The sequence below is a fragment of the Schistocerca nitens genome, chromosome 3 (assembly GCF_023898315.1).
Source record: "Schistocerca nitens isolate TAMUIC-IGC-003100 chromosome 3, iqSchNite1.1, whole genome shotgun sequence".
Lineage (NCBI taxonomy): Eukaryota > Metazoa > Arthropoda > Insecta > Orthoptera > Acrididae > Schistocerca > Schistocerca nitens.
In genome coordinates this window covers 467,272,959-467,285,507 of record NC_064616.1, presented here as the reverse complement: position 1 = coordinate 467,285,507, position 12,549 = coordinate 467,272,959, and the positions used below count along the sequence as shown (strand labels likewise).

General features: G+C 37.0%; 1 protein-coding gene across 1 annotated transcript in view; it reads left to right on the top strand.

The window, feature by feature from the left end:
- LOC126248393 (adenosine 3'-phospho 5'-phosphosulfate transporter 1) overlaps positions 1-12,549 on the top strand; it is a 101,444-nt gene that overhangs the window by 8,648 nt on the left and 80,247 nt on the right. The window contains exon 4 of the mRNA XM_049949343.1: positions 4,713-4,937. Within this exon, the coding sequence (XP_049805300.1) occupies positions 4,713-4,937 (225 nt within the window). The remainder of the gene's footprint in view (positions 1-4,712; positions 4,938-12,549) is intronic.

Here is a 12,549-nt window from a genome sequence, read left to right as displayed (position 1 = left end):
GCATTCAGTGTGTTGTCCTCAATGGTGAGTGTTCATCAGAAACAAGGGTATCGTCGAGACTGCCCCAGGGAAGTGTGATAGGAGCTCTGATATTCTCTGTATACATAAATAATCTGGCGGACTGGATGAACATCAGTTTATGGCTGTTTTGTTGAGGTCTCTGTGTTGTAAGAGGAAGTGTCATCCTTGAATGACTATAGGGGGATAAAGATAAGTTGGACAGAGTTTGTAGCTGGTGTGATGAATGGCAGCCTGCTATAAATGTAGAAAAATGTAAGTTAATGTGGATAAGTCGGGGGAAAACCCTGTAATATTTGAATATGGCATTATTAATGTACTGCTTGTCACAGTCACAGCAATTAAATAGCTAGGCATAATGTTGCAAAGTGGTATGAAATGAGTGTGTTAGATTGTTAGCTGAGAAGACAAATGCTAGACTTTATTTTATTTGGAGAATTTTAGGGAAGTGTAGCTCATCTATAAAGGTGTCAGATTGTAGAACAGTGGTGTTACCCATTCTTGAATATTGCTCGAGTGTTTGAATTCCAACCAGGTCAGATTAAAGGAAGACATAAAAGCAGTTCAGAAGCATGCTGCTAGATTTCTTACTGGTAGGTTCAGTCAGCACACAGCTGTTAAGGGAATACCTTTGGAACTTAAATGGGAATCCCTGGAGGGAAGGTGAAGCTCTTTTGACAAGGATCTATTGCAGAAATTAAGGGAACCAACATTTGAGACTGACTGCAGATCGATTCTACTGTGCTGACATACATTTTGTGTTAGGATCGTGAAGTTGAGAGAAATTAGTGCTTGTATGGAGTCTTATAGATAGTAGTTTTTTCCTCACGTTATTTGCAAGTGGAACCGCAAATGAAATGACTAGTAGTGAGTGGTATGTGCTACCCTCCGCCATGCCTCATACAGTGGCTTGCAGGGTATGTATGTAGGTCTAGATGTAGATCTATTAATAGGCACTTGAGACTTTCACACATTGGCAATGTTGAACAGGATACTGTAAAAACACAGTTGTATTGTGTAAATTGTAGATGGCGGGGGGGGGGGGGGTTGGAAAGGGAAGTAATTAATAATATCAGCTGCATCAGGACTTTTTGTGGAATCAGCAGCAACTCGAACACAGTATCTTCTGCTTACTAGGCAGTTGCATTAATCGCTGCACCACCCAGACACTGTGTTTATTGCAAATGTGCGGACTGTCTCGGCACACTCCTGGTCGAATCACTTTCTCACCTAGCGCAACATATTGCAGTCCATGTCTAACTTAGTTGCCAATTTTAGTTAGATTCCCACTGGAGGTCAAATGTAAATGTGAATCTGCATTGAAGATTGTGGACTCATTGCCTATTGAGGCAAATCAATTATGTATGAATGTGTGTTGTCTATTCTTTCTGACATCTCCAAAACCACGAATACCATGCATTTATACACAGTTGAACAACAGTAAAACGTATAAAGCAGCTATTTAAAACAACTGTGGTATAAGCAACTTTTGTCCAGAGCAGTTGCCTTCCTTCTAATACTCAGTTAAGTTTAGCAGGTTTAAGTGTGTATGGTTTTAATAATATAATGTTAGTGTATTGTTAAGTCAGTGTACTGGTTGAGTGTCTGCAGGTTGCCTTCATTTGTTAATATATAACTTAAATAAATCCTCCTACATCCTGTAAGACCACCTCCTTGATGGGATCTGCCAAACGCTATGAACAACTAAATTTGAGGTGGAATTCTTGTATTCTGTGTTGCTTATGTGGTACAAATTGAAACTTCATGCAAGACCAGGGCTTGAAGCCAGAAATCTGCTTTTTTTGGGCAGGGCAATTGTACTGCCTCAGTCTGTCTCACAAGCGGATAAATGGGTTAAATTTGTTATATATTTTTGTGGAGTGTGGAAGATTCCTGTGGCAAGTCAAATAGGGCCAGGGTTGGGCATCATTTGAATAACTTTCTACGTAGCTAACTATTTGAATAAGAAGTCCGTTGAAAATAATTATTCACAAGACAGTATTCAATGCTGTGAATACAAATAATTATTTGTTATTTATTATTCATAACTTCAACTAATGAGTAATGTAGTCTATCACTGAATTATCTGTGTTTACTTCTGAATTAGCACTCTCTCACGTATATCCAATGTTTGTTTCTGTGGCTTAGTGCAGCTTCTGTTTGATAAATAACTTATTACTGTTATTTATAGAAGTGTGGATCATTGGATAAGAACCAGACTAGAAATCAAAAAGACTGAAGTCCAATCTCCTGTTATTCAATGATTTTTTTCTGTCACTTATTGGTGCTTTCATTTATGGCAATGATTTGTTAAATCCTACTTTATACTGAAGTGAATGGAAGTGAACACAAGTGAACAAGCATTTCCAGATAAATTGCCAGTATTAATTCACCACTATTCACTGGAACAGGTGTTTACACAAGAGGAAACAGAAGAGAACACGAGATAACAAGCATAGCCTATAACAGGTGGATTATTGTTTCTTGATGCTGATAGTCCACACACAAGATGTTCAGAGACAATTATTTTGCATGGGGAGCAAACCATTTTTGACATCATAAGCAAAATGGTGTAGGAAATGAAAATTTGTGATGTCTGAATTTGTACATAAATGTGAAATGCTTGGCGGTAGTGCACTTAACACTAAATTGTAGCTTTGGTTTAAACCAGACTTCACGTGAAAAATGCCTACATGTGCTTTAGTTCGTAGTCAATGCTGAACATCTGGTCCACCTGTAAATCAGTTTAAAAGTCAGTGTTATGCGAAAACATACTACGTTCAATAGGACCATGCCTAGTAAAACCCTGTGGAGTTCAAACTGATTTTTGAGTTCAGCATGAGTAAACTTACTGTACAGTGTAACAGATGAGCCATAAAAATGCTTCACAAGCAATTGGCATCAGCAGTTACACGCTACCAACACGACCCGTTTCAACTGACTCTGCACTTGCAAATACTTCCTCCCCTTCCTTGCTGTGTCAACAGTTGGAAGATGTGCTAATGGTAACAGACATGGATCACATTAATATAATTATGCAGTTCCCTTGTGTTTGTAGTAAACAAGATGCGTAAATGAAGTAAGGACTCATTGAATGGTAATAGACAACCTTCAGCAACTTACATGAAGGTAGTTCACTTGAAAATGGATCACCATTGTCACAGACCTTAATTGACAGTAACTTTTTCAGTCTTAATACTGAATGTTCAAACTGAAAATGTATTGTGGTTATGTATTTAATGAATAATATTTTTTCTCCATTTGTTATTAGTCATTCGAATCAATTTTGCTCAACTAGGATTGGGGCGTGCTCGGCTAGCATATGTGATAACCCACAAAAGATAATTATCTGGGTTCAAGACTTGATCCAACACTTCACTTGAACTTGATGCATAACTCATGAACAGCTTAACATGTGAATGAATTCATCTGTAAATGACAGTTCTTATATTGAAGTGATCATGGAATGCCTCTCAGCTGTTTTTAAAGTGTGAATTCTACCAAGATGGCCATTTGTTTGTGTTTGGTCTGTTATGTAATGCTAAAAGTGGAATGAGAATCTGAAAATGACTGAGACATTTGTCAGGTCAAGTCTTACTGCATTTGGTTGAAAAACCATTTTTATATATATTTAATGATTTGGTGGTGCATTTAAAACTATGTATATGCTTTTCATAGTAGGCCATGGCATTACTTGAACTGCTATTGAATGTAACTCTCAAAGTCACAGTTCACATATAAAAATTATGTGACACATAGCCTGTATGTGATATGTTTCACTATGAGCAGAACAATGAATACTTCAGGGATATTCCATCCAGTTCATGTTCTGTTGCATTTATCGGAGGGTATCCGCATTTTTTTAAAAAAAAATTTCCAGGAATATTGTGAGGGTGTACATTTTCCCAAAATTGCGGCACAGTAAAATGGTGTATTTATATCTGTTGCTCATGTCCTGCTCATGTGCAGAATAACAATATTGTTTACAGTTTCCCCTTCCCCAGTAATATACAACCCACAAAGTGTAGTGACTAAACGAAGTTGTTAATTTTGCGCAGGCCAGCTGCAGCATCCAAATGACTGTTGATATTTTAATGACTTACTTACTAAAGATTCAAATATGTATTACATCAATTGAAGACACATGATGGCCTGAAACGCATATTAACATAAATAAAAATACATAAAAATAAGTGGCTGGTTGCTATATTTCTTAAAATAAAATGATATTGTTCACAACAGTGTCTGTGTTGTGAATGTTGTCTTCACCTATATGAATGTTATGTGAACTCACACCACTTATTGCCCGGACCGCCCGTTTCTGAGCCAAAAATATCCTTCTAGAATGGGAAGAGTTACCCCAAAACATAATACCATACGACATGAGTGAATGAAAATAAGCAAAGTAGACTAATTTACGTGTCGAAGTATCACTTACCTCCATCTTCATAAATTTGTGTTCCTACTCTTATCATACCACCATGCCAGAGTATTTGACTGTGCATTGTTCAGTATCTTGGTGGTATTTAATGTAAGATTGTTTAGAGATGGGGTTTGCTTATTGGCATTGAGTATTATGGGTGTTGTGTAGCGTATATTTTATCAGTCATTTTACAATATTTTATTCTGCAGGGCTAGTACCAAATTTTTTATTTTCTCAAGTTCTTGTTGTTTGTATGTTTAAAATTTTCCAGGAATATGAAGCCAGTGATGGTACCAAAGGACATTTTACTGACTCCCAGTTTCTGGTATTTGTCAACCGGATACTAGCATTCCTTTTGTCAGGCACATATATACTTACAACAAATCAAACACGCCATGCAGCTCCAATGTACAAATATGTATACTGCTCATTTTCCAATATAATGAGTTCTTGGTGCCAATATGAAGCCCTCAAATATGTCAGCTTCCCTACTCAGGTATGTACTGTTCATAAATGAAACAGAGAGCTCATGCACTAGAATAGAATAATTTGTTACATGACGTGTCATATACAATATATACATAATTTGATTGAAATACTGGTGATTTATCAGTGAATATAGTTCTGTGCCTACACAGGTATATGTAGGAAGATTCGATGCCATGTGATAGATGGGTCACCGTGCACTCTACTATACAAATCCAACGTCTCTCTCTCTCTCTCTCTCTCTCTCTTTTAATACAAAAGTAACGTTTCCAAGAACGGGTACGTGACACAGCTAAATTCATAAAGCACTTGGAAAGTAAAATGATGTTTCAATACAATCGCGGATAGAAGACGAGTCTCATTGCCAAACAGAAGACATATTTTTCCTTTCATTAATAGGAAACATTAAATAAGTGCTGTCCCTGTAATCTAGTAGACAACCATTTTCATAAAGAAAGCATACAAAGAACATTAAACATTTACAGATGTAACTTGTCATACTTTTCACTTTTTTGCAACAGAAACAAAATTATAGTTGTTGTTGATCAGCAGTAAGTCACTAACGCGTTCTGGATGTGATTGGCTTGCGGCGATTTGTTAGTAACATGCCGGCTTTACTAAAGCATCTTTCACTAGAGATACATAAAATACATCTTGCAACTGCAGCCAGGCCTGGCAAATCTGTTTCATGTCTTCTCCACCACTTTAAGATGTCATCGTCATCTCCGGGGTGAAAATCTACTTCATCTGCTGCGGATGATCTGTTGTTCCTCCATTCCTTTAAACGATCTCTCTTTCTGGGTGGTGATGACACAGTACTTGAAGAATCTATGATAATGAACAAAAGAGACAAGTAATACAGAACTGATGTGGAAATCATTGAAATGTTCCCGTAAAAACGAGGTGTTTTACGTTAATGAAATATTATGCGTATTATAATATTCCCGTTTCTCTGTAATACACTATCCACTAACTATGCAAAAATGATTATGTTAATGATTACATGTTGTACCTGCATAAGTGGCACACATTTGTCGCACATTGCTAAGAATTACCTGGTTTTTCATTCATTTCAAGCATATTAAGATCACGGAAAGAAGGCAAAAGAAACGTAGCAATTTCATGTCTGGAAGTGATCACAATCTTCTGACGAACGAAAGTGAAGGCTCGATTTTTAATCCTTTGTGCCGTCTGTTAAAAAATTCATATCTGTTAGTACACATCATTTAGACTAGTTAATTATAAATCTATCGCGTATCATAATGAAACAGTGCTTTTACCTGCAGTAATTACTCATGTGACAGTCAGTGTCATTGACACTGTAAATTTGTTGCAGTTTGTGAAACCAAAGAAGAACTAACTGTATTGTCGGTTCTTTTTCGCCTTCTAATTCATCTGTGTCCTCTTTAAATGGTCTCAGAAAGAGCGCAATTTTTTCTGCAAGCTCATTATCATATCCTTGCAATCTGTAAGCGGAGTCCTTTTCCGTCAGCAAAGCAGCAACTTTGTTATACTGAATGTGTAAGGATTCCAGTATAGTGCACAAGCTGTTCCAACGTGTGCAGAGACCTTTTGTTTCAATGACGATTTCAAAGACGAGCAGAAGCCACTTTTCTTAATGTACTTTACAATGCATTTTGCAGTACCGTATTTATTGTTGATGCGATGTTCAGGGCATGATTTAACAAGAAGTTATCTTCATCGAAAGTATGGCTAAGTGCTGTGTTTACACAATGAGCAGCACAAGGAATCCTTTCGTGATTTTCCAAAGCCTTTATTACATTGGCACCCTGGTCGGAGACAAAATCAAAACTGTGCAACATGTCCAGCGAAATGTGCCAATCAGCCATTCTCTTTTCAACTTCTTTCATAATATTTACTCCCGTCTTCTTAACGTCCGGAAATATTGTTGCAAATAAAACATTGTTCACAAGAGACCAATCTGTCTTTATGTAATGTGTTGTCAGCGTCAAATAGTGCACCTGATTATGCAAATCAGTCCACATATCAACTGTCACAGCACATGTTTTATTAATAACTTCTGCAATAACGGAAGGCATTATGCTGTTTCGTATTGCATCAGCTTGTTCTTTGACGTGTCTGCGTATAGTAGAGGGATGTGGCATGACATCTGCCACGTTAACTTCTCCATAATGCGCACCTAGATGTATTAATTCTTGGCCTAGTTCTCTGAAACCTTCACCGGAAACAGCATTGAAAGGTCTCATATCTTTAGCACACATTGCAACACACTTTGCTGTAATACTATTTTTTATTACTGCCCATATCCCTGAAGGAGCTGTATCTTTGTGAGGTTTCTTGCAACTGTGTTTCTTTAAATGAGTGGTTCCCAACTGGAAACACTATAATGTGGAGCAGTTTATGCACGATACGTACCCAGTAGACGAACTGTTTCCATCTACAACCAACAGAAATGTTCTCCTTACTTGGTTTTTTAGACCTTTCCATTTCTTCAATGTGTAAACATTGGTTTAAATCTTACGTCTTACTGCAATCCCTTCCTCGCACTGCATGATTACAGAGAGAGAGACACACCACAAATGAGAAGCCCGTACTGGCTACAGTCTCACACGGATAATGACACATGTAAATTGTTTGAAGTTACGCGCTACGTATTCGGTCACGGCTTTAGGACAAAGACTATGGAATACTTTGTAACAAGAAGTTGCTTTCAAGTAGCATGATGTCACAACTGTCTACATTTCTAATAAGTCACAGGAAAATATTGTGAATGGTGATTTGAGAAGCGTTACTTTCAAAGTAAATTTCCTTTTGGGCAAGTTGAATTATGTTAAATGTGAGAATGTGCGATGACTTTCTTAATTCGTGGAGCATTCTCATTCAAAACTTAACACTTTGAAGAACAGCCACTTAGCAAAATTTTGGACCCAGAAGACCAGACATTTATGTCATTATTTAAAATGTTGCTGGCACATTTGTGTTTGATATATCTTAAATGATAACACATGCAAAAAAAGATTTATATTATATGTGAAAACTTAGCTTTTCTTGTAGCTAGACTCTATGTACATAAACTTATAAAAAACAGTGATGTTGCTATATTCTGACTACATCATATGTCCTATGCTCTGAATATCAGCTGTCATTGGCTGGTGAGATCACGTGATGTGAGCTGTGATTGGATGACAAAAACGCATCGACGTCTCGATTTCATTGCTTTGGAAACTAATGTGCTTTGCTGGGTGGACTTCATATTTATACTTTGGTAATATCAAAAATGCAGTGTACATGTTTTTGTGCGTCAAAGATCTTCTCAAAACATGTCCTTTTTGTGGTGGGTTTCATTTCCTAAAGTTCTGGGATGTGCTGCACCAGTGTATAAAACACTTACTATTCAAAGGATTGAGAAATTTCCTAGTTCTGAGGGAAAGTATGCTGTCAGTTGGAATGGAAAAAGTGTGTTTCACCTGGGAAAAAGTGTTGTCTTAACTAGAATATCCATAAAAAACTGTGGAACTTTTTTTTCCTTGTCCGCGTGTACACCCTGTAATATACTATCATCATCATCATCTTCTTCTTCTTTTTCTTCCTTTCAAGGATTAGGCTGTTGCCTGTTCCACACTCTCAAACAAAACCATTCCCTTCTTTTTCTAGGTCTTCCAATATCTCTTTTTCCCATTTGGCTTGTAGTTCAGGATCCTCAAAGGAATTCTGTAACCTGGCATTCACATGAGGTGTTGTTTCCAATTTTCACGATATTTTTGAATTTTTTCATTCGTGCTGTAAATATTCAATTCTGTTCTAATATCTTTATTTCTAATCATATCTTTTCTTGTGCAGCCTATCGTCTTTCTTAGCAACCTCATCTCTGCTGTCTGAATTTTATTTTCTTGTTATTTTAAAAAAATGGTAACCCAGCTTTCACTTCTGTAGGCTAACAGTGGAACTACCTTTACTTTATAGAACTTCATGATGGTTTCTTTTTATACATTGTGGTACAATGTTCTGCTAGTGGTACCACAGACAGCTTGGAATTTGTATATTTCATTTTCAGTGTCAGGGTCCAAATCAAAACCTACAGCACAGCCTAAATAAGAGATTTGAGACACTTGTAAAACTGAATTATCCTAAACAATTTTTGATTGACTGGATATTTTCCTCTGAATGCTATTATTTTTATTTTGTTACTAGAAATTTTGAAGTTGTGCTTCTTGCAAATTTCGTTTAGTTGGTATACTGATCTTTGCAGGTCATCTTTATTCATTTGCATAATAACAATGGCACCAGTAAACAAAAGTACATTCAGGTATTCCTCATTCATTATCTTAATTCCTTTGTTTACTTTACATTTCCATATGCAAAGAATGAAATCAATGTAAATATTAAAAAGGGTAGCTGATAGTCCACATCCTTGTCTGATGCCTAGGTTAATAATTATTTCTTCTAATTGATTCCTACCTGTGTTTCATAGAGACTTTTCACTACCTCTATTAGGTGATAGGAATATCCACATTCAGATATAATCTTCCATAGACTATCACAGCTCACACAGTTAAACGCCTTCTTAAAGTCTATAAAGGCCATATGGGTTTCTATATTAAATTCTCTGTGTTTTTCTATGATGTTTTTAACTTCAAATGCATTGTCTGTGCATGAACGACCTGATCTAAACCCATTATGTTCCTCAGAAATAATAGCTTCTGTAATATTCTTCAAGCAGTTATAGATGATCTTTGAGTATAGTTTGTAGCCATTGTTTAGAAAACTTGTGCCATGATAGTTTTTCAGTCATTACGTTTTCCTTTTTTGAAAAGAGAGAGTACTTCTGGTGTATACTAAGGGTCTGGGATCTTGCAGTTAGACCAACATTTATTTATTAATTGTAAAAGTCTTTTATCTATTGGTAACCTTCCATATTTAATTAGCTCTGTGTTTATTCTGTCTGTTCCACTAGCTTTTCTGTTTTTCATGCTTTGAAAGCCTGTTGTAGTTTGTCCATAGTGATTGGATCAACTGTGTCATTGTATGTATTTTCTCTATTATCGTCTTCGGCCTTTTGTGTATACCACAAATCTGTATAATGATTTATGTATTGTTCATTGGGTATAATGTCCAGTGAAACAGTGTCTGTCTTCCTTGTTGAGAGCTTCCATGACCTTGTATGCACATTGATGTCTGCCATGTACGTCGTGTTCTAAGATGCTTGTGAATGAGTCCCTCGACTCATGGTGTGCAGCTGATGCCCATTACAACATTCAAGAAAACACAGCATTCGGCATTTACATGTGTGGCCGGTACTGTAGCAAAATGGCTACTAGGTTTTGATATGTTGCTTGAGGCAAAAACCACTAGGTGCCAGTAGCACTTGGCTATATAACTTATATAAAGTCTACATGTTCTAATAAGGTTTTAAGGAACAAGATGTGAAGGTATTTAAAGTTAGATCATTGAAATCTACATCTACATGGATACTCTGCAAATCACATTTAAGTGCCTGTCAGAGGGTTCATTGAACCACCTTCACAATTCTCTATTATTCCAATCTCGTATAGTGCGCAGAAAGAATGAACACCTGTATCTTTCCGTATGAGCTCTGATTTCCCTTCTTTATCGTGGTGATCATTCCTCCCTATGTAGGTCGGTGTCAACAAAATATTTTCGCATTCGGAGGAGAAAGTTGGTGATTGGAATTTCGTGAGAAGATTCTGTCACAACGAAAAACTCCTTTCTTTTAATGATTTCCAGCCCAAATCCTGTATCATTTCTGTGACACTTGCTCCCATATTTTGCGATAATACAAAACGTGCTGCCTTTCTTTGAACTTTTTCGATGTACTCCTTCAGTCCTATCTGGTAAGGATCCCACACCGTGCAGCAGTATTCTAAAAGAGGACGGACAAGTGTACTGTAGGCAGTCTCCTTAGTAGGTCTGTTACATTTTCTAAGTGTCCTGCCAATAAAACGCAGTCTTTGGTTAGCCTTCCCCACAACATTTTCTATGTGTTCCTTCCAATTAAGTTGTTCGTAATTGTAATACCTATGTATTTAGTTGAATTTACGGCTTTTAGATTAGACTGATTTATCGTGTAACCGAAGTTTAACGAGTTTCTTTTAGCACTCATGTGGATGACCTTACACTTTTCGTTATTCAGGGTCAACTGCCACTTTTTCCAAATTGTTTATGTAGATAAGGAACAGCAAAGGGCCTATAATACAACCTTGGGGAACACCAGAAATCACTTCTGTTTTACGCGATGACTTTCTGTCAGTTACTACGAACTGTGACCTCTCTGGCAGGGAATTACAAATCCAGTCACATAACTGAGATGATATTCCATAAGCATGTAATTTCAGTACGAGCCGCTTGTGTGCTAAAGTGTCTAAAGCCTTCCGGAAATCCAGAAATACGGAATCAATCTGAAATCCCTTGTCAATAGCACTCAACACTTCATGTGAATAAAGAGCTAGTTGTGTTTCACAGGAGCGATGTTTTCTATACCCATGTTGACTGTGTGTCAATAGACAGTTTCCTTCGCGGCAATTCATAATGTTTGAACACAATATATGTTCTAAAATCCTGCTGCATATCGACATTAACGATATGGGCCTGTAATTTAGTGGATTACTCATACTACCTTTCTTGAATATTGGTGTGACCTGTGCAACTTTCCAGTCTTTGGGTACGGATCTTTAGTCTAGCGAACAGTTGTATATGATTGTTAAGTATGGGGCTAATGCATCAGGATACTCCGAAAGGAACCTTATTGGTATACAGTCTGGACCAGAAGACTTGCTTTCATTAAGTGATTTAAGTTGCTTCACTACTCTGAGGATGTTTACTTCTACGTTACTCATGTTGGCAGCTGTTCTTGATTCGAATTCTGGAATATTTATTTTGTCTTCTTTTGTGAAGGCATTTCGGAAGACTGTGTTTAGTAACTCTGCTTTGGCAGCACTGTCTTCGATAGTATCTCCATTGCTATCGCACAGAGAAGGCATTGATTGTTTCTTGCCGCTAACAGACTTCACATATGACCAGAATCTCTTTGGATTTTCTGCCACGTTTCAAGACAACGTTTCATTGTGGCAACTGTTATAGGCATATTGCATTGAAGTCCGTGCTAAATTTCGAGCTTCTGTAGAAGAACGCCAATCTTGGGGATTTTGCGTCTGTTTAAATTTGGCATGTTTGTTTTGTTGTTTCTGCAACAGTGTTCTAACCCGTTTTGTGTACCAAGGAGGATCAGCTCCGTCGTTTGTTAATTTATTTGTTATAAATCTCTCAATTGCTGCCAATACTATTTCTTTGAATTTAAGCCACATCTGGTCTACACTTGTATTATTAATTTGGAATGAGTGGAGATTGTCTCTCGGGAAGGCGTCAAGTGAATTTTTATCTGCTGTTTTGAATAGGTATATTTTTTGCTTATTTTTCGGGGATTTAGGGATTACAATATTCAGTCTCGCTACAACCACCCTGTGTTCACTAATCCTTGAATCGGTTTTGATGCTCATTATTAACTCAGGATTATTTGTTGCTAAGAGATGAAGTGTGTTTTTACAGCCGTTTACTATTCACGTGGGCTCATGAACTAACTGCTCGAAATAATTTTCAGAGAATGCATTTAGCACAATTTCGGA